Source organism: Neovison vison, chromosome 8 (assembly GCF_020171115.1).
Source record: "Neovison vison isolate M4711 chromosome 8, ASM_NN_V1, whole genome shotgun sequence".
Lineage (NCBI taxonomy): Eukaryota > Metazoa > Chordata > Mammalia > Carnivora > Mustelidae > Neogale > Neogale vison.
In genome coordinates this window covers 55,892,473-55,915,479 of record NC_058098.1, presented here as the reverse complement: position 1 = coordinate 55,915,479, position 23,007 = coordinate 55,892,473, and the positions used below count along the sequence as shown (strand labels likewise).

The 23,007-nt window shown below is 49.7% G+C and overlaps 1 protein-coding gene across 1 annotated transcript in view; it reads right to left on the bottom strand.

Annotated features, from left to right (window-relative positions):
• The window catches only part of EPAS1 (endothelial PAS domain protein 1), an 82,863-nt gene that overhangs the window by 14,851 nt on the left and 45,005 nt on the right, over positions 1-23,007 (bottom strand). The window contains exons 2-6 of the mRNA XM_044263635.1: positions 20,836-21,026; positions 12,585-12,736; positions 12,085-12,169; positions 8,500-8,618; positions 8,200-8,405 (exon numbers count right to left, since the gene is read on the bottom strand). Of these exons, the coding sequence (XP_044119570.1) occupies positions 8,200-8,405; positions 8,500-8,618; positions 12,085-12,169; positions 12,585-12,736; positions 20,836-21,026 (753 nt within the window). The remainder of the gene's footprint in view (positions 1-8,199; positions 8,406-8,499; positions 8,619-12,084; positions 12,170-12,584; positions 12,737-20,835; positions 21,027-23,007) is intronic.

Sequence of the window (23,007 nt, the reverse complement as noted above, 5' to 3'; positions counted from 1 at the left end):
ACAGACAGTCCAGTTGATGTCCCCGTGAGAGTCCAGGGACAAAACACGAATGAAAACCAGGGCTCCAGATTACCAGATCAAGCTGATGCTAGTACTGGGTGATGTAAGTGAAAAGCGAAGATGGTGCGGCCTCTGTGGGGAAGAGTGTGGAGTCGGCCTTTGTCTGTGGGGTAAGCAGCGAGGGAGGAGAAACCAGGGCAGGAGAGCCTACCCTGCCTGTGTCTGATCTTTAGTCATCTGAGTACTCTCCCTCAGGTCCTGCCTGGTGACCTCAGGTACTTCTCGGACATTGGACATCAGGCTTGCCTACTTTGGAACTTTACCTGCACCTCCCCGTTTCAAGGAATGGGGATGGCAGGAAGCGCTGAGAGGAAGAAATACAAAATCAAGGTATTAGAAATGTGCCTCCTCATTACACTCTGATAGATGGGCAGCTCTGAAATGACAGGGCTCAGCCATCCCAAGTGTCCCTTTCTTCATCCTGTAACGTGTCTGGTTTCATGGGAAGTGGGCTAAAAACAGACAGATGTGGAGAACCATGAAGGATCACTTAACACTCTGAGGACTCTTTTCTCTATACCAGAATCCTTAAACTAAAGATGCCACACCCAAGAACCACCAGATTAGCCACTTTCCCACATCACACCTAAATATCATTTCTTGCAAGCTTTGCTGTCTCCTGCAGTTTTTCTAATGGGCTCATTGTCTTGTTTACTTGGCCCACCACAAGTCAGAAGTGATGCTGTACTCTTATGATTATGAACTCTATTTCAGAATGTATGACTTCTGAGTCCTATCATGTATCCACACTGGAAATTAACGACACAGAGGGGAAAGCAAAATCAGAGAGCAGAAGCGGGGACTCCTTGGTTTCCTGTCCTTATTCTCTCCCCGCTCCAAATGGTCTCTACATATGTCTGCCAGAATAAATCATTCTAAAATAGGATGGAAACCCTATTTCCCTCCTGCTCCGTCCCATTTAAGCATCTACAGCTTTCCCTATTACCAACCGCTATTGACCACTGTCGTTACCGTGATCCAGAGTCAATACAGTCTAACTTCCAGAACCCCCCAGAATCTGGTCTCCAACTTCCATGCAGTGTGATTTTGGCTAACCAGCAGTGTGTCTTATATCCTGTGTCCTGGCAGACTGCTCCCCTGGGAGTTCCCCACACCCAGCAAACCCATTCTTGCTGTAGAGCCTTGACGTCCTCTCTTCAGCCCTCTTCTCCAAGCCCTGATGACCACAAGGCTAGCTCATGGCCCGGCCATCTCCACAGAGACTTCTCTGATTCTCCCAGCCCTCAGTGACATCTCCTTCTCACTAAGTCCTAACAGGCAAACCCACGTCACAGACAACTACTCACATCCTAGGCTGCCAATCCCTGAACATAGGGACCACTTTCTTCTTTGGCCTTCCCTACAGTGGGTACTCAGTAAATTCTTGAGTGGCTGACTGGCAGCTCTATTCTTAGGACCCGAGGTACAACCAGAGCCCTGCCTTCCCCAGCACCGCTAAGGCAATAAAGCTTTACTCTCTTTCCTAGAACGTGATTCACTGTGTCAATGCATGTCAGTGCGTGTATGCACACGCACACAGCTCTCAGCGGGACCCCTCACGATGTTTAATCCATCCTTCCTTCATCCTGGAAGCTGTGCCTGGTGTTGGCATGGTCAGAGAAGAGAAAAATTCTCTCCCTCAATGACACTTAGGGCTGAAAGCCTTTGTCAAACAAGGGGCAGCCCAAAGGGGCTGAGCAGCTTAGGCCTCAGCTGATTTAGCCCAGCAGAGATTTCCAGTGAGATTTCAGCAGTTCACGTGTAACGGCAAGTTCACTTGCGCCTGCTGGTGTCAGACTGGGAGGATCTGTCCCCTTACTTGGCCCGGAGCAGAGAGATCTCTGAACTCATCAGGAACAGACATGTTCCTTGGTAGCCTGATCCTGGGGCTGGGGCCCAACGGCCCCTTATGGAGGTAGAGACTGGGGCAGAGCACAGAGATGGTAGAACAATGCTGGCCCTCTCTTCTCTACAACCGAAGGGCTTTCCTATTGGGTCTAGTCCTTTCAAGCTTAAGCCTGGGAATAGGAATTGTACCAGCAGGCCCTGGTGACAGTGAGCTGGCCATTAACAAGCTTGCCGATTTGCCAGATACATTGCTTCTATTCCTGGGCAGGTCTAGAATTTTCTAGAGACCCTCCAAAGTGAGGCTGCTCTAGAAAAGATCCGGTACCACTCCCTGAAGCAATAAACTTTTCTTTCAAGATTAGAATCTTTAAAATGTTCAAAGGAAATGTTTATTACCACCAGCCTCATAATAAACCATTTAAAAAATCTAATTACTGTACCATACATTCAAAGGCACACAATGGGCATGTTTGGGAAGTGTGCAAACAAACCAGGATTTCAGAATCGCCAGCTCGCTTCCCAGGAGTGGCCTTCATTTATCTTGTCAACTAAAATAAATATTTAATGCCTCCTTCTTCGTTCCTTTAAACAGACTACTATAAAAACTGGGAAATACACACACCCCAAACACAATTGAAGAACGTTCGAGTTGTCAAACTTCACAAAGCCAGGAAACCCCAACTTGAAGCTAATGGTCATTGGCCTCCATGTGCAGGCACGCAGACGCCAGTGGGGAGGCTAATGAACCCGGCTTGTTTATAGGGTCAGCTCCTCTGGCACACAAGGGCCTTCCCTGCTCGTTTCCCCGGGTCCTAGTCCCTGTGGAGCTGGGCTATGATAACACAGTTTCATCTGCTCTCTCCATCAGGGGCAGGGAATTTTTTTTTCTTTCTTTCTAATTAAGAGCCCTGACTCACTGGGGAAAAAAAAAAACAAACCAGCCTGGGGTCACCCATAAAGTTAAAGTCAACTCAGTAGGGCTGTTTGTTTTTGAGAAATGGGAAATATAAAAGGCCTTCCTCTACCAGATTTCAGAAGCGAGAACAGTGGCAGAAGGACGAGGTGAGGAGAGAGATGTAGACCATGATGGGCAGCCGTAGGAGGCAGAGAGAGGAGGAAGAGGAAGAGAACAGAAAATATTGAGGAAGAAGGTCATTATATTCTGAAGTGTTATGCCGAGTAGATATGTGGGTCAGACCACTGGGCTTCAGACTTCAGCATTAGAGATGTCTTCATAACGTAAAATGACAGTTACTCATTGTCCTGAAACTGTTTTTTACCCTTAAGTGCTCAGAGACTCTTTTCAGCATGGATTCCCTGCGCCCGAGTGCCGGGAAGGAAATGGTTTCCTCAGCTACAGTGTCCATGCCCTTGCGTCAAGGGGCAGAGGGAGTCCAGTAAAGGCCTAGCTATGACGGCTCGCCCCCATTCCCGGGAGACCACCGAAGCACGGAGCACATGGGACCTGGCTGCAGTTTCTACCCCTGCTCCCTACACCTGTAAAGGATTTGCTAAATCAATTCACCACATAAACTAGTTGGGTAGAAGAGTACTGTAAATTACTTAAGAGGATGAAAGTTTTAAGGACTTTGTAACCACAAATTTGTTTTCCAGAGAATGCATTTGCTATTTAACCATGCTTATCTGAAAGTCTGCTTTCTTTCCTTCCCCCCCTTCTGGCGATGGCCTCTCCCAAACAGCCTGATTCTCCTCATTCTGGTTTTGTAGGTGCTTATAAGCTTCGGCACAGCCCCTCCTTAATCATATCCAGAGTTCAGTGCTTTCTGCTTTAATACACCTTTAGCCACATTTTGCTTGCTTTAAACAACAGTTTTTAAGCCCTGTGTTTTCCTCACATGGTATGTGGGCATGGGAAGCCCACACAGCCAGCTCTGTGGTTCAGGGGCAGTCGGTTTCCGTCTTGTTGGGGTGATGTGTTTCAGGTGTGTTACAGGTACTTTATGCCCAGGAAGACTGCCCTGGCTCATCAGTCCTGGACCGCCCCTGCTCTGAGTGCCACCAGATGCCACAGCTGCCTTGTAGCACCTTGAGACCCACATGCAAGGAAGCAGTAGTTTGCCTTGAACTACAGCAAGAGTTGAGCAGATCATGTAGAAGGAATCATTCTTGAGTCAGGAGGCCAATCACACCTGGAAATACACTGCAAAGTGAATTTGTAGAGGTGTCACTTCTAGGAGTATTTGGAGCAGGTTAGACAGGATAATACATAAGCATCTCCCATATACGTGCCCCAACTCTGGGTTGATTTCAGAACACCGTCATTCGGAGGAGACACAGATGCACAGGGAGAGTGCTTCAAGTTCCTTGTAACTCAGGGATTTAGAGAAACTCACTACGCCTTCTCATATAAGATGTGTGCGGAGAGGCTAATAATATGTAGGTCTGCAAGAAGATCTGGAATATACTATATAGGAAACTAGAAAAGTACCTGTAATGTATTAATCTGAAAGTTCTCTCTGGTTTTTAAAATGTCACCCATCCTCTAAAAAAAGTACAAAAAGAAATTTTTAAATGTATCTCATTATGCAATGAAAGTATATAATTGTTTACTACTAATTTGCCTGAAGTTAGCCTAGCTTCTTCCCAGATTTCAAAACGCTTGCCTTCCAGGTGTTTTGATGTATATGTATCTCACAACTCATGGCTCTAATTTTCTCCACGGACCTTCTCTGTGATGCCCAACGCTTCTCTCACTATTATCTGTACTCTTCCCGACTTCTCTGAATAAAAATAATTCATCATAAACTTAAGCCACAGAATTTGAAACACAGGCATCCTAACTTACCCAATTTATTCAACTCCTGGTTTTAGGATGCCCTATGTCGCCTTGATTCAACGGTCAAACAGGGCTGCCTTCAGCTGCTTTAACTATAACAATTACGTGATCCTCTCTTTGTTAACCTGAAATTTTCACTGTTAACGGTGGCACCGTTTTCTCCTTGTTGATACTGATCCTATCGACACAATCTGCTTGGATAATTTATTTCTCGGATACAGGAAGGCGTCTACAACGGACAAAATCACAGTGGGATAATGGGAATCCCACTGCGGGCCCCATCCTCCCTGATGCCGGGCTCCCCTCACAGTGACCCCCTTTCGCCACTAGGTGGCACCTCCCCATGAAGTTAGGAACCACCCCCATTTTAGAGTTAAACTATTTGGGAATAACCTCTCTCCCGCGTTTCAGGGAACGGAATGCTCTATTTTGCACCAACCACTGTGGTTCATTAAGCGGCTGGTGTCTTGATATCTAAACTCTCAGAGATCCGGAGAAAGCTCTTTTACTACTTGGATAGACTAGTCTCCCGCACAGGGTTCACTAGGCACCTGGCACGTGCTCAGTAAATAACAGGTTGTTCTCCGGCTGCTCGGTACTTTAGGAAAGGGAGAGGAACAGCTCTGTGCGAGTCATAAATGGGACAGTTCACCATCAGTCACAGTGATAACCAGGACATCCTCCTTTTGCCTGGCCACCACAATGCTCCCCTTGTCGAGAGTCAACCACATACATGGACACAGGACAGATGTGCAGGGTCACAGAATTTGCTTTTTAAAATGTTTCCTTTGTTTCAGGCAATTATTACCAGACCTCATACGGTTCTCTGACCCTTTATTAAAGAGGAGCGGGACACATGCATTCTGAGCCATCGGTGTGCCTTGACTCAACCCCAGACTCTCCAAAACCGTTTGTTTCAGCTCCCAGTGACTCTGGGAACCTGGGAGTTTGATGCCAGCTTTTCTCTCTTCTGTTTTCTCTCCCTCCCCTCTCCATTCTCCCTTCTTTTTTCTCCATGAGCATTATTCATTCTTTTATTCATTCGTTTGTTTATTATGTCTGTGGCCTTCATGCATTGAAGAAAAAGTGCTAACCTGGCTTTAAAAGTGTTTTCGTGGATTCTGGTTGCCTTATATTTTCATCAGATTCTTTCCATTTGCCTTATGGGAAAGTAATCCCCTTGTGGAAAATCGTCGCCCCGCAATGTGTGTTAGATGTCATCAAATCTAGTGAATTCTTAGATTTAATGGAAAGTGGAAAGGACTCCCCGTTAGCTATGATATGTAAATGTTGGTTTTTGAAGCACTGATCTCAGAAGGGGTATTAAAGAGACAGAAAGAGAGGGATGGAGGGAGAGAGAGAGAGGGAGGAAGGGAGGGAGAGAGAGAGGGAGGGAGGGAGGAAGGGAGGGAGAGAGAGAGGGCACATGTGTGCACGTGTGTGTGTGCACACCTTGCCCCATTCTAATGAAAGAGCGAAAACAAAACAAGCTACCCAAAGCAGAAAGATCCCAGTCTTCATCAAGGCAATAGAGAAATAGCACGTAGGGATCAAGGACTTAAAAGAGTCACTTTATAAACTGTCTAAGCCATGTCTGTGTCCTTGTTAACTCATCTGCTAATCGGTTAAACACAACTTCCGTGGGGCCCAGCACTCTGGGTATGCAAGCACCCCAGCATTCAGCCCTCCAGCACCACTGAACTCCGAGTCTGGGCCATGTAATTAGGTCTTGAAAGGCAGGATTCTGCTGAAAATGCAATGTGTCCAGCAGCTCTGAAACGCAGTATCGCCCTCCACACTCTGAGTCACAAAGCCTTAAATCACAGGTTCCTCCGCGCCAGTATTGACTCCGCCGACAAGCCCTGAGCCAGACGAGGCAGGCAGGCCTCGCGTGGGTCTCCCCGTTCCGTGGCCACTTCCTCTCACCCCACGGTTGGAACAGTTCCTCCTGTTTTTGTCCCCTCTTCTATCCCAAGCAGCACTGCTTTTGGGAAATGACCCGAAACTCATTCAAAGCAAGGTAATGAATGGAGGACAACCTCCGATTACTCTTTCCAGAGATTTTTTTTTTCTTCCCTTTAACAAGGATCAAAGTCTTAAGCTTAAAAAAAAAAAAAAAATCCCTGTCTTCTATTAGCTAGAGATGATACATTATTTCTCGGGCTGCAGGGTCTTCCCAGGGCTTATGGGGTCACACAAGGGGGAAGCTTAAGTGGGGCTCACATGGTCCCCAGCACCACAGCCGCTGCTCTGGGCTGGATGGCGAAGGCATCCACAGCTGCGCCCCATTCTTGAGCCAGCCCTGTGGGCCACGTGCTGAGATTTCCCATGCCATCTCGACAGCCTAGAGAGGGGTACACATTACAGAAGTGTGTCTTCTGCCCACAGGGTTCATTTGAACGCAGAGCCTCCATCTGAGAAACGACCTTACACACAGGATGGATTTCTCTAGAGCCTGCCTTTGGGACAATCTTTATCTCCAGTCTGCATCCTGATCCCAATAACAACACTATTAAGAACTGTAATCAATGCTGACTGGGTCAGAGTTCCAGGACAAAAGTCTTCATACGTGACATTGTCTCCCTCTGAGGTTACAGCACCTCCTTCTACTTAGAGAATGACCTGCTGCCTCCAAGAGCCTGGGGCCCAGCACCACGGTGGCTGAAATGGGGGCACAGGAATGACTCAAGGATCCTTTCACAGAAGTCCTTTGACTTTGCCTCGAGGGGAGGCCCGTTCGGAGAAGGGGCATATGCAATCTTAGGTGCTCTTTCTACAGCTTTATAATAAAGAACAACTTGGTAGTGAGGATAACCACTCCAACCAAACAGTTCCTGTTGAGCCTGAGCCTAGGTCATCTCGCCAGAACTGATATTCCGAAGCACGTCACTCTCCTGCGGGACAATTTCCAGTGGGGCCTAGTGTGGGGGCTTAGAGTCGAGCTTGGCTTCCTTCATCAAAAAGCCTTCAAAATTAGGCTAAGCGGTGGCTGGGATGGAGAAGACACAGAAGGAACAAAAGCTGAGGGACAACGAAATACAACAGTAGAAGCCACGCCACGTGGGCCAGTTTCCAGGCCAGACCCCGAAGCTCCCAGCCAGCCTCTGAGTTGCCAGTGCTGAGGGACATTGCTAGGCGCCGGTCTCCATTCCCAGGAGCATTCCTGGAAATTTCCTCAGGAGCCTGACACGTATGTGAGAGACTATGCACCCACCACAACAATGAGCAATGAGCCACACAGCAGAACTGCTCTGGCGTCAGCCCCTGACGTTGCCTCCATGGGGAGCCACCAAATATGGCACCAGGAGCCCTGCAGCTGTCATGGGATGACACAGTGACACACGTCCAGAGACTTGTAACCAGCGATGCAATATCCGTGCCCCAGACCCATACCTTCCCCCCCAGGCACAACCACACACACATGCACACACATGCACAAACACACAGGTAGGAAAGACAGCCCGGCCATGGCACACACACTCCCGGGCCCCCACCTGTCGTCACAGTAGGTGAACTTCATGTCCATGCTGTGGCGGCTGAGGAAGGTCTTGCTGTCCAGGGGGATGTCCATGTGTGACGGGTGCTGGATGGGCTCGCACATGAGGATGAGGCAGGACAGCAGGGGCTCCTTGTAGCTGCAGAGACCGCCGTGAGGGGGGCAGCTGCTGTATACCTTCACCTGGCCAGTGCAGTGCAAGACCTGGAGACCAGCCATGGAGGGTCAGACACGGACCAAAGAGAATGGTCTCGGGGCGGGGGGAGGGGACTCCAACCCGGGCCTGATGTCATCCTACCTTCCAGGTGGCTGACTTGAGGTTGACGGTCCGGCCTCTGCTGGTGACAGTACACTTCATCCTCATGAAGAAGTCCCGCTCTGTGGATGTGTCTTTGCTTTTCTTCCCAAAACCAGAGCCTGCACGGGGAATGGTGGAGGGTGTCGGGTGACTGTGGTTTTAGGTTTGCATTCAGCAGAGGTGCCCTGGGGCCATCTTTGCTGGGAATGTATGGTTTGTTATTTCCTATGGATCTGCTCCCTTAGCATCCGTGGCCTGCCATGAATTCTGACCATGATCTTGGCCTAGGGGCTAATGTTTTCTCATCTCCGGCTTATTCCCCCAACTGGAGTCTAAGCTCCTGAGCTGTTTCACTGTTTTGTTTCCTCCTGCATCTAGTACATTGCCAGTGCTCACTTGACAGCGGCAAGGCAATGAGGGCCTAGAGGCCATAATCTGGGCACAGCGCTCGTGTGGCAGGCTCATGTTCCTTCACAGGAGTCCAAGGGACAGTTTGGGTGAGACCACCGTCCCCTCATGGGGATAACCCTCTCAGATTAGAAAGGTCTCTCAACACCCCTGTTTCATCTTCAGGCCTGTCCGTCATGAACATAATCCTTCAGTACCCAGTCTTCGACCCACCACAGCTGCACTGGGGACACTACGTGTCAGCTTTTCCCTAAAGTGATACGTGCCAAGGCTCAAGAGAGACCTCTGCTCCAAGCCTCCTGGGTCTGGTGAGCAAGTTCCCTCTGAGGATGAACTCAACATGGATCAGAGCCTTTCTCAGCCAGAATTAAATAAATCACCAAGACAAATGACACAGCCTCTTTCCTGATGGGTCTCCCAATGCCTGCTCACTCAGAGCTTTTCCCACTTTCCGTAAAACAGAGTGACCAGTGCAGTAGAGTCCCCATTGTCCACGCCTACACTCTGCCTCCACCACCACCATCTCCAGCCTGGACCTTCCCAGGTACCCTCCTGCCCCCCGGCCAGCATCACAGAACAAGCCAGAGCCTTTTCTCCACCCCAAATAGTCACACCCCTCCATAAACCTCTAGAGGGCCATGATTTATTTGACAGATGTATCCCCAAAAAGCTGTGTCAAATGAACTTTGGCATCTCTGAATCTGTCCCAAACATCTCTAGAGGAGAACCTACCAAATAAGACAATGAAAGTGAGAAAATGAATCTTTTTTTTTTTTTTAATTTTAAAGACAGACCATTCTTCCATCATGACTATAAAACCATCTCTCCAAAACTTAATGATGTTCCTTCCAGTTTTAATTCTCACAGGTGGGGTGCGTATCATGAGATAGTCTTGTATCCTAGGTTCTGGACCTACCCTGATGACCAGTTCAGGTGCTGGGAGTAACTGGGCTAGCGATACTCGTTTGTGGCTATGGCATGGGTTACTATTGTGGCCTAACTTGCTAACCTCTGGATTCTCCCCATTCTGCCAGTTGATGCATCTTTCTAAACATTGCTTCAGTCAGATTACCCCAGCCCTGCTCAAAAACTTTTCAAAAGCTCCCGTCTGTCTACAGGATAAAGTTCGAGGCCTTCCATCCAGCCTTCAAAGCCTTCCACAATCTGGCTCATGGTCTTATCTTCCTCTTGGTGTTCACACTAACCCTTTGCTTCCAGATCATGAGTCCACTCAGGCCGGTGCCTTCAATGAGGATTGGCTGATTCATGGAGTTTGATCCCGAGTCCTTGACACATGTACCAAGAGACCTAACGTTCTACTCAGAAAAATATAGTAGAATCGGCTATGAATCATAGAACTTGAGAGCTGGAAGGTCCTAGACTTTGCCTGGTCCAATCCCATTCATCTAAAAGGAGAGGTTCTGAGGAACAGGACAACGCAGTGACCTGGTTCAGGTCTCGTGTTCGGACTGAGACTGGGACAGTGGCTGAACTCAGACTGAGAACCAAAGGGCTGAAGAATTTCTGGAGTACAGAAGAGGAGACCTTCCTGATTTTTATAGGTTTCCAGCACATGCTTTAGGAAGAGATGCAGAAAGTCTGATGACCCCTGCCTCACATAAGAGATGAGATTTTTTGGAAGCGCAGAGAAGCCATGAACAGCCCTGTGGACTGTACTCTAGGAGCCAGGTGACCTGAGGCCTCGAGGCAGGAGAGCAGAGGGGCTATGTAAGAGCTCCAAGTGGAGCAGGGGCTGTCATGCTGCTCTTTGTGAGTTCAGTCTGTCCCAAGGCTGGAAGCACCTGTGTTCAGCAGCACCTGTGAGAATGAAAGCTGGGCCTTGCAGGCTTGGTGCCGTGGCCTCCACCATTCAGGCCGGACAAGCACGCGCCCCCCCCAGTAGCAACAGGTGAGAGATGGTAAAGGAGATGGACAGACATGGGCATGACGTGTTCAGGACCATGCTGGACTCTCTGGTTCAGAAGGGACCATGAAGGTCACTGAGTCCCCCTTCCTCTCAAAGCCTCAGTCCACTTGACAATATCCTCATCCATGCATTTGCCTGAAGGTCCCCAGAGACAAGAGATAGATACAACAGCTCCAATGGTCATTGCAAAGTGCTTTCTGCTTATGTGGCCCTCCCATCCACAATCATCTGCTGGTTACCCCCTACCCATCCCCCGCCCCCCCCAACAGGTAGGGTATAGTGTATGAGATCTCGTCAACCTCTTCTTCATCAAAAACTATTGTGGGTCTTATCACCAGTTGTGGGTCTTATCCTGCTGTGGGTGTTATCACCAGGGGACCAGATTCATTCCTTGGCTCCCAGGGTATCTAGGTTCCAAAAGTGTCCCCAGTGAGTCACATGTGCCTCCTGATAATCATCACCTTGTGTACTTCCCTCCTACTCTGAGCAGGCTTTGGCTTATAACTCCCTCTTAACAACAGAAAGAGGCAAAGGGATGCTGGGCCAGTCCCAGGACTCAGCCTTCGGAAAGTTTGGCAGCCTCTACTTTTGCACTTTGGGAGCCCTGAGTGGGCATGTCAGAAGTCTGGAGAGGGAGGGGCTCTGGGACTCCATGGAGTGAGAAGGAGATCCAGCCTCCCCCAGCAGCAGAGTCCCAGACTCCAGCTATGGGCTTTAAGGTCCCAGAGGTGCTGGGGAGCCATCATGGTCATTCCACTTTGTACGGTCCCCAGACAATGGCAGCCTTGCTGATACCACTTGGAACAAAAGAACCACCCACAGAACCCATAGAATCATGATGGGTAATAAAATGATCATTTAGGCCACCATGTTTTGGGTGGTTTTTTTACACAATGATAGACAAGAGCAATCAGTTTCGTGAACATTGGGCACAGATGAGTGTACTGGTTTGGGAGATGCCATCTGGCAGAGACGCTGGCCTCCCAGGTGTTGAGACCTAACCCAGAGGACTGCCTTCCTCGCATGGCATCGGGCACCATGGAGGGCCAGGTGGAGACAGTTCCGAGTACAAGTCCTTCCGGGGCCTTCCATCTCATGCCACAAGCTCTGCTGGATCTTTTATGGATGCCAATTATTTTCTGGATCATGAAGACTCTGATCATCAACCCTATGTTTATAGACAAAGGGAATGCAGAGCCCCTTCCCAGGTGGTGTAAGAGGGAAGGAAACACACAGCAAGAATACTTTACCACTTTTGAGACTCAGGTTCTCACGAATCTCCTCATGGTCACAGGGATGAGTGAAGTCAAAGATACTGTGTCCTGTGAGCTCCACCTGTTCCAAAAACAAAGTTGGGCTTCATTATTCCCGCTGCAGCAGAAGTCTCCAGGAGGCAGCTGAGCCACCTTCCAGGCTGGGAGACGGGGAGCAGACTGAAGTAGGTCTTTTGCATCCCAAACCAGAGCTGTCCACAGACATGGGGACCGAACAAGGACCACTGCTGCTGACAAAGGCTTGATTCCCAAGGGCTGCTTTGTTAATCTAGCGGACAGTGCTGTCCACCAGCAAGGCCTGCTCCAACTCCAGAGGCTGGGACTGCATTCCTGAGGCTTGTAGCTTGAGGTCAGAGAGAAACAGGGTGGGCCCAGGCAGGGAGAGGTCAGGAGGAATGTGACCAGAACCCTCCACTCATGTTTACCCCCAAATGGAAACATTTTCCCTTTCTGAAAGAGCCAGAGGAGGAAGTCACCTGTGTGAGTCCCATGAACTTGCTGATGTTTTCCGACAGAAAGATCATGTCGCCATCTTGGGTCACGACGGCAATGAAACCCTCCAGGGCTTTCAGGTACAAGTTGTCCATCTGTTGGTTAGCTTCAGGCTCAGACTCACTTTCAGAACAAACTGGAAAGAAAAGGGGGTCAGATGGCTTACAGGAATGTGGGACTAAGACAGATGTGACTGGCAGAAGACCCTCTGCCAGAGATACGTCAAAGGCATTACGTGGACTTCTCCGGAAATGCACACTGGCCGTTTAAGTGTCTGGCGCCTGCCCAAGTGGCGGATACCTGATAAGCACCACGACACAGAGGACACCCTGAAGGAGCTATGCAGGCAGTGAGGCTGTCGTGGCGGCACACTGCTGGGACTAGAGGTCATGGCTGTGGCGGCAGTCACAGTAGTACGAGGAACCATAGCCTTCACCTCTCACACACACTGAGCAACGACTGCACATCAGGTCCCACCCTGAAGCCAGTATCTGATCTCTACGGTGCCTGTGAGGTAGGTGCTATTCTTTGTCTCGTCTCATAGACGAGGCTTAGAGACACGCAGTCGGTCCTTTGCCTGAGGCTGTAAAGACTCTGGTTCGCGGGCTCTGGCAGCTGAATCCAGCAGATACACTCCTAACCATTTATGGGCTTTGGAGTCAAATAGACAAGGTTCTATTCCTCTTAATTGGCTACGCCTTTGGCCACTGACCTCTTTGAACACCAGTTTCCTCGACAGCCCAATGGAAATAATAATTTCCAACTTTTTGAGTCATAAGGATTAAATAAGTATTTAAAATGCCCCAAACACTACCAGTCATGGTGGTTTTTCTTCCCCTCTGCTCCCTCTAGGACACCGTTGCTGCCCTAAAGGTGCTGAGAGCCTAGACAGGGGATGTGCGGCACACAGAGCCCCAAATCTAAGTTTGAGACTCGGGAGCAGAGCTGCTGGTAACCGAAGAGGAGGGGAGACAGTAAGTGCTCATGAGCGCAGAGGAAGGGGGGTCCCTTTGATGTGCCCAGAGACACCTGTTCCACAAAAGGGCATTTGAAGAGGCTCATAAATCACAGGCACTCACTCTGCGAAGCCGAAGAACTTTCTGGGCCAGGCTGGACTGGGCAGACACCAGGCAGACATGGAGGTGCTAGAGCCTGGAGCAAACTCCCTCCCCAGGGACTCAGGAGACCCCCCCCCCAAATCTGGCCAAAGGGGAGCTCCATTCCCCAGACTCGGTAACCAGGCTGTTGAGGTGGGTATGGCGTTCCAGAGCAGCAGCATCTCAGAGCACTGCTTTCTGGAGAATCGCCTGGCAAAGGCATGAGGATGGTTTGCAGAGAGACAGTGAAGACCGGAGGGGCAAGAACCACATGAGGAGGCCACTGCGTTTATGGCAGGCTGGAGAAGCATTTGCTGGGGACCACCTGGGGAAGCACCCACTCCCCAACCGACCACTGTGAGTAGCCCTAGTCTCTCAAGTACACTTCTGCCAGCTACCCCAGAGCAGATCAAATGTAGACTCAGCTCTTGTCCCAAACAAAGTGCTCAGGCCCCAGGCCCTTGGCTATTGTCACCACCATATTACTTAACTCCAAACATACTTTTATTAAAAAAATTTGCATTCCTCCAGTACAAACATCATGCCAAGCAGACCTCATTTAACTTACAGAATAAGGGAAACAGTAATTTGTCTGTTATAAAAGTTAATATTTACTTAACTAAAAGGCATCTTCCAACCTGAGACTGTTCTAGGGAATGTAAAATACAATTAGATTTCTGGGCCACCTGGGGGAAAAAAAAAATGCATGGATACGGTGAAATGAGGTCCAAGGGCCTCTCTGCGAGGGCACCGAATTTATTTGGTTCTCTTTTCCCTTGAGCCCCTAAATTTAAGCTCTGGGCTATATGCTGTTATTCCTCAAGAAGAACAAATCCAAATTAGGAGAGGTCTCTACCAAAGGTCTTCAGTGGCACCACTGGGGACCAGCCACCTTCAGGACATGGGATCAGCAAATGTGCCAGGGTCACAGAGGAACAGAGCGGGCCCATCCAGGGATGGGCTTGCCTTTAGAGCCAAGAGTTGGGCTACGGAGAGTAGTATCCTGGTGACTTCCTTTCCATTTTGCTAAAATGGTGGAACAAAGGAGGGAAATTCTTTCCTCTTCACACCCTAGCTAGCTTCTGGGAAGGGAGACCATCTGGAGATGGCTTTATGCCACACACATCCCCAAACTTGACCCCTGCTCAGGGTTTCTGCCAACTCACTAGTCAGCAGAACTGATGATGAGCCCAAGTTCTGGGGGCAGTGTGGCCGCTGCCAATATTGGTGCTCAGCTAACGGCCATATTTAAATAGGGGCTTTAGGATGTAGGTGATGTAACTCAGTGCTTTCACGATTGAGCGTGTACCAGCATCCCCTGCAAGGCTCGCTAAAGCAAGGATTTTGGGGTCTGGGGCTACTGCATAACTCATGGGCCCAGCGGGGAAATGTGGGGCCTCTTGTTAAAAATTTAACCATGGCCAGGGCTCTTCTGAGTGTGGAGCCCTGTGGGACTGCACAGGTCACACACTCAAGGAGCTAGCCTGGGATGAGCCCTTGCCCAGAGTCCCTGATTCAGTAGGTCTCAGATGCGGGCTGAGAATCTGCTTTTCTAACAAGTTCTCAGGTAATGAGGACGCTGCTAGGACCACAGACTGAGAATCACTGCCGTAACTCAAGCTCCTACAAGTGACCCTCAATGCTGAGAAAATCCAACTGTTTTGGTAGATGGTGACCTACTTTGGGGATGGGTGAGGAGAGGTTTCCAGCACCATCAAATCACAGCAGATAGGTGACCACCTTCTCTAGACAGCAAGGGCCAGCCCCGTGAGTTCTGCCCTGTTGAGAAGATTTTTTTTTTCTCTTCAATTTCTTTGATGTCAGTGGCAACACTGACCTCAAAATTTGGTATAATCCCAAGACAACCCTATATGGGTTAACTAGGCCCAGAGAAAATAGTTCTGCCTAAAATTTCCTGTTTTTAACAGTTCCAACCCAGCCAAACTGGTTTCCATCCGTGCCCAGTACACTTGCTTCCAGGAGGTGGCGAATTGACAAGAGCAATTGGCCAGCTGGCCTCTGGGAGGAAGGGAGAGGGGTGCTCAGGGACCACGAATGGAAACAGAACATCTTGGAACTGAAGTCACAATGGCTAGAGGTCGAGGAAGCCAGAGGGCTGGCCCCGAGGGACCCCTGGGACAACCTGGCCTCTTTCCTCTATGGAACTATTTGCTCCCACAGCACCTGCTTTTTGTCCTGGGCGACACTGAAGCTTCCTGGCCAGCTCGCAGTCAGCTTGGAGCCAAGGGTGAAAACGGCAGGGCCGGAGGCAGATCCTCACCCTAGTGGCCAGGGGTGCATGCCTATCCCCCTCTGCTCCTCTCCTGCTCTTGCAGGGAGCATTAGTTCTTCATTAGTCTCCAGCTCAGTGTCAGGCACCTAGAAAGCTCACCTATTCACTATGCCGTCACCATACCCCGACGACGTGTCTGCCCTGCGCAGGGCACAAAGCAGGACATCAGTCGGGCCATCTGTCAACAAGTGTCCCTATGTGCTCAGCCCCCTCCTAGGGAGAATCAGGGATACAGAAGGGTATAAGAGCCATCTTTTCGCTCAAGGAATCTATAGACCAGTGCGGAAGACAAGGTTAGACCACCATAAGCTTACACAACAATCCAGAAGAAACCTGTGGTGCTAAATAAAGAGGATGCTCGAGAAGCCTCCAGCGGGGTCTCCAAATCACTGTGGGCTCTAGGTCTCAGTTACTTGCTTCCCAGGACCCGTCAGGGTCCGGCCCCCCAGAAGAGGGGCGGGCCGTCGGAATGAGAGGCGCTGTGCTAAGACCAAGCATGCTCGGCCTGGGGAGCACAACAAGATTCTTTAATGCTAACAATAGCCCCAGTAAACAGGCTTTGATGACGACTCCCCACAGCCAGGATATGCGCGGGCTGGGGTTTCGGAGCACTTTTTCCGGAGCAGTGCTCATTTCCTTCAGGCGGCACCACCCATGCGGGGCGGGACCCCATGGGCAGCAGGAGCCGGGCGTCTGGGGTGAGTGGGCAGGGCAGCGGGGCAGGAGGGGAGAACGCTCCGGACCAGGTCTCGGAGACCAGACTGTGTGAAGGTCCTGGATCAGTCCGGATCGGTCTTTATTCCGGCAGACAGGCCTTCCTCCCTCTTTGTCTCCTCCCTAACAAGTTCTCTGATGATTCTTAAAACCGTGTTGATCTGATCCTCCTGGTTCAGTCGCCACTTAGTTATCGTCACAGAGGCTTTCTTTTTGAAACTGACTCCTAACTCCAGCTTTCCCTGCAGACCCCCCACTACCATTACCTGGTAGAAGGCTGGGGAGACCCTCCCATCTATGGCAGAAGGCACTGGGTTCTACCTCTCGTGCTGGCCTCCCCAAGGGCCTGGAAAGTCCCACCATTAGAGATTCATTCCTTTGTTCTTTATGTAACTTATTATCCTATCTTAACCTCTCTGTGTACCCTTCCTTTATAAGATGTAGCACAGGGCTGGGGTCAGCAGACACCTGCTGACTGACCAGGCGTTTTTGGTTTAAATTAAGGGAGTGATCTGAACAGGGTCAGTATCTCTGGAAGAGATTGTCATTAGCTGCTTTCAGCCGTTAACATCCTGGCATGACTCTGCCTCTCAGCTCCTCTGCAAACAGCACTGAAAAAGGTCGTGGTTTGGAAGGTGAGTGGGGGGGCAAAGCATGAATGGATCGATTCCTTCATGCCAATGCATCAGTAATAAAGCTGACATTTTTCTTTCGAAAACTTGCTACATGAGGACCTCTGGCAATCATGGAAAATCATTTGATTTCTCCATATCTGAGTGTGAGGAAGCCAAAAATCAATTTTATCATGAAAAACGCATTTTGTGTATTTCCTGCTGTCTCAGTCCCTCTGAATGCAGAAGTGATCCTCATCTGGTCGTGGCTTGTGGGGCTCATCTTGAAAGAGGATTTAAGACAATCAAGTGGTATTTCCACCGATGTGTTCCCGTCAGAGTGTGTTCTGTTCTCGGCCCAGCGTGGAAGCTAATATCATAAAGCCATTGTTTCAGTTTGCTTCCTGTGATACGAATCTCACTCAGCCGCCCCGACTCCCAGCTTGGATTTCTCAGCGCTGAGATTTCCTCTCCCACATTCCCACACAGAACAGCCTACTGTGAAAATCAAAGGGAAGCATGTTACTAAGTAAAGAAGAAACTTTTCTAAAGCAAAACCTGGTCTTTTTTAGCCTTTTGAACTCTGAGGTATGCAACCAACTATTTCCTATTTTACAGTGAGCCAACCCTGGTGCTCACCTTTGTTAGAAATGCTTCCGTGAGGAATCTGTGGTTTGTTTTGACTTGGAAAAACTTGGCCACTCCGCATTTCGATAGGCCCGGCTGACGGTGGGTAAGAGGACAGCGTGAGTGTGGGTTTCCACTGGGTTCCCGCTGACATCATTTCTCCAGAAGCCTATACTTAGTATAAATCAATCTGCTTATTCATCATAACCTCTATTTCTAAGCTGTCACTTACAGAGAGCCTCAGATGTGGCAGGCAAGAGGAGAAGGGCTTTTCTCGCCACTTCTCTCCATCCTCAAATAGCACTTCAGGGGAAGGACTGGTATCACTCTTGTGCGGATGAGAAAGGAAAGCGGGGAGGTAGTGAAGAGATTCTCACAAGCTTGTAAAGAAGGCCATGCGACGGAGTCCCCAGGGTGGGTCTATCTGCCCATATATCCTGTACTCCTCTCCACTGGATTGCTTGTTTTGAAAAAGCAAAATGTGATTTAAGAAAAATAAATAAATAAAGACCCGAGCTCACATACGATTCTTGAAAATGATCTCCACACTTGGTCTAAAGAATGTGCGGCAGGACCGGAAGAGAAGGCAGAGACGGGGTGTTGAAAAGCCATCCGTGTCCTCCTCCTGCCCTAGAAGATGTGTGTTTTATGAGAGTGGTTCCCTCAAGGGCACCAGGACCAGAGGGACATTGTAGACCCTTCTTATCCTTTTCCGTCATTTCCCTCCTCAGGACAGAGAGGACCAGGGCGTACATGCTGAGGCTCTGGTCAGTTTGGGGCCAAGTTCGGCCAGAGGGCCAGCAGTTGGTGCCCGTGACTTACAATAGCACCTGAACAGGGGTGTGTGCTATCTCTCTGTGGTCCTATCTCTTGGGGTAGGGCTGGCACGTGGGGGGCTCACGCCAGCACAAGGCAGGCAGACATGCTCTGGGGACCCAGCCTCTGATCTGCAGCCATCTCCAAGCCAACCTTGGAACCACTGAGAAGGATGATTATGTGGGGTAGCTTGGAAACCAAGAGAAAGGATGGAGACAGCTCACTCTACGTGTGAGGACCATCTCTGCACCCCACTGATCCGGACTGGCCCCCAGATGCCTCTGCTCCACTTTGGTCCTCTTGCCAAGGAAGAACCCTCCTCTGCCCTCCACACCGAGCCCTTGTCAACATCTTTGCCTGGCCAGGTCTGCGGGATGCTCCTGCCCTCCCACGACTGTCTTTCCCACAGATGCAGATTTGAAAGAACTTGCATTCCAGGTGCAGACTCACTGCGTGCTAAGCGTGTGACTTTGAGCAACCTTCACCTACTTGTACCTCACTTGTCCTCTTTCTCCAAGGAGGCAATGATTTACCCAAAGGCACTCCTGTCTAAGAGAATTGCAAGTATTGTAACAGGGAAGTTGAAGAGATGTTTCTGAGTGTGGGGAAAGGGTCTCTGTCTAGTCTTTAATTCCTCCACTGCAGGCTCTTTGTTTATGCAAAGACGATTCTCACACTACCAGACACTGCCCTCACCTGTCCAGAAAGAGAAGCCTCTTTAAAGAGAGAGGTACACATGTGCCCTCTGATGGTGCCTCCAGGCCACTGTTCCCTACTTCAGTCGCATCTGTGACAAACCTGCCATTCTCTGGCATTGTTTCTCTGAAAGTATTTATAGAGCGTGTCTTTGCCCTTGGTTCTCCCCCTCCGGTCTGCTCAGTTCTGAGACTCTTTACATGGGCAGTACAGAGTTAGCCCTCCGACCCTTGGAGCTCAGTGGGTCTTTCTTTCCCCATATCCTTCCTGTGCTCCAGGGCCCAGAATAGCACACGCTGGTCTGGCCTCCCCACCTCACGCTGGATTCCCTCTGCTCTGGGTTTCTTTCCCAGAATAGCCACTTCATAACAGGATGGCAGAACTGACCAGCTCCAAGGCACCAGGCTCACTCAGGAAAAGCAAAACCAACCACAAAAGAATCTTCCCTTGCCTGCCTGCCTGCCTCCCTCGGGCTCCCCGGCTGGGACACGGCCACCTGCCACGTGGGAGAGGTGCTCCCTGTCGCCCAGTTTCCTTATGAAACTGACAGACCCGATGGGATTGTCACATACGATCTGAAACTGGAAAACTCCCCAGGCTGCTTCTTTCTGGTCAGGACTAACAGGAAATGGTTTTTTGAAGACTGTGAACTTTGAGGGGGAAAAAAAAATAGAAAAAAAAAAAAAAAGAAAGAAAAGTTTTGTGAACTTGAGAGTCACTGTGATACCAGGGAGGGTCGGAATTTTTAGCAGGTTCTGTGGGGAGGCTGTTCCCCACCAAGGACTCTGCAGTGTGAGGGAATGTGGCCGGGGCAGGGGCGGCGAAGACCTGGCCTCCTCTCCTTCTCACAGATGCCCCGTGCGGTAAGTGCCTTTAACCCCTTTTTGCAGGTGAAGAAACGAAGAGCAGAGATGTCATGTGCTTTGTCAAGCACACCGGCTAGTAAGAGGGGAAAGGGCGCAGGGGCACACTGCAGCCCTTTTGGAGAAGGTAGCTGGAAGAAGACAGGTGCTTCCTGAAGGCACGCTCCGCAGTGGAGTGTGGGCCTGGAGGCGGCCGGCCAAGGAGGAAACTGGTGGAAGGGCCTCCTGTCCAGCCCCGATTGCCCTCCTCAGCTTCTGGGTGCCCATCCATTCCCTTTGTCCCGTCCCTGCTCTGCACCCCATGGCCCTATTTATTGTACAGGTCACTGCCAGCAAGGAGGGGTTCAGAACGAGGGAATGAAGCCCCAGTGGTGGCCTCCATGTGGATGGAGGCTCCGCAGAGCCCTTCCCAGGGCCTTCCCCACGCCCGCAGCATGAGGGAGCCTCCCGCCGGCAAGTACGTGCTGGTCAGGCAGTCACTGTCACCGGCACCAGTGGGCGGTGACTGCCAGGCTCACCTGAGGACAAGAGCTTGTGGGTGCGCAGGAAACTGATGGCCAGGCGCATGATGGAGGCTTTGTCCAGGTGGGAGCTCACGCTGTGCGGCAGGGGCAGCTCATGGGCCAGCTCATAGAAGACTTCTGTCTCTTTACTCCGCCGGCATCTGGCAGCATCTCGGGACTTCTCCTTCCTCCTCTCCGAGCTACTCCTGAATGCAGAAGGGAAGGGTCAGTTCCTGAAATGTCACTGTCACCCTCTCACATGCCAGGTCAAGACATCCCCAGGACCCCAGACTGTGGTGCAGCCAGACCCTCCCGCAGAGCTGATGCGGCCCCACCTGTGCTCCAGCACACGCGGCCTCTGCTCTCGGTCAGCAGCCCAGCCTTCACGTGTGTTTGTGCTCTGAACTGCCTCCCTCCTCTTGCACCCGTGTTGCCCGGACCCGGGCTTCGTGTGCGGGAGGTTGGAACACGGACTTGCCGACTCATCAGCTGGCAATGCCTGCGACTTGGTCCTGGGTTACTGGAGGACTAGGGCGAGGACCCCGGGATGGCGAGGGAAGTGTGAGGAGGCTGTGGCCACTGACCCAGGAGGCTGTATCAGAGGCCCTGGAGAACGAGCTGAAAAACTGCTTCCAGGCCCTCTTTCTGGATAAAATGCACTTAGGAAACAGGAAGCCCAGGACTGGACCTTAGATCCCATTTGGTATCAGAGAGTGATCGCCACAGTGAAAACTGGAAAGGCCATTAGAGCCCAAGCCCAAGAAGAAACAGCGAGCCAGACATCTGTCAGTCTGTTGTCCCACATAGCACGGCTGGCGAGGGTTAAAAAGGAGTGAGTGCAAACACGTTTTCTCTCTCACCCTGCCAGCATAGGTCAGCAGCGTGTCTCACGGTTGCTTTGCTCCTCTTTGCAGTACAGAAGGAAAGATGACACACACCCAAACCTGCCTCTTGCAGGAAACTCTAAAGAAATTCTTCTAAATCTTCTCACAAAGCCTATGTTGTTAAGTCCTAACACAAGCAGGTTCAAAAGCCAGCCTGCCTGGATTGAAATTGTAACTTCTCCACTCGTTGGCTCTGTACATGACGGCTACGTGAACTGCTCAGACTCTGTTTTTTCTCATCTGTGTCATGGTCATAATAGTACTTATAATATATATAATAACAAAATTATTGTGAGGATTGGATATAATTTATTTAAAATCTTTACCATAGGTATATCCCAACTTTAAGCTAGGAATGTTAGCTAATATTAATAACAAATCTGTCCATGAAAAAAAATGATCACGAGTAAAAATGATTTTACTAAAGAGTATGGTATAACCTATTTTCATAGAAACATAAGTATTCTACATAATACATCTTATAGATTATATAAGAAAAGGTCTAGAAATAGAGTAAAAGGAAAATAACCATTATTCTTACAGCCATTCATATATAGTGTTTACTGTATTTCAGGAGCGGTTTTAAGCACCACTGCATTAGCTTCCTATATTCTCACACCTGTCCTTAGAAGCAGTATGATGGTTATCTCTGATTCACAGATGAGGAAACAGAGGCACAGAGGAGAGGTGATTCACCTGCAGCCCTTCGGCACGTAAGTGGCTTTACGCCAGGCCAGTGGGTCCCAGAATGAGACTTTTTATCCATCAGGAATGCGAGGGGGGGTTATTATTACTTTTTTCTAGTACTTGTCTGTATTTTCTTATGTTTCTATAAATAACCTGTATTTCTTGTTTAATAAACATTTTTTAAAATTTATTTTTCAATAAACTGTCCAATGCAGTTCTCAAGGCCGCCTCTGACCAGCTCCAGTTTGCTGCCTCAGTCCGCCCTTCTGAGATTTCCAAAGTCAGTCGTGGCTTCTCCTTCTCTTTGGTTTTGCAGCCTAATATTTGGCCGGAAGATTAGTACTTGGGGATTCACAGAATGTTGACATACTTCTCAAAACCCTCAAGATTTGGGGCAGAGGGACTGTTTCACTTTACAACATGCTTCATTTTTTTTTTTTTTTAAATGGGCCCTCCAGCTCCCTGGATGGATTACATACCATACACTCAGATTGTGGGAAGACTGTTGATGGGCAGGGAGACCCTTTGGAAAAATTGTGAAATGAGTGAAATCCTTTTTTTCCTGTCCCCTTTCCCCTTGCTGTTTCCTTTCCCAAACTTCTGTCTCCTCTGCTCT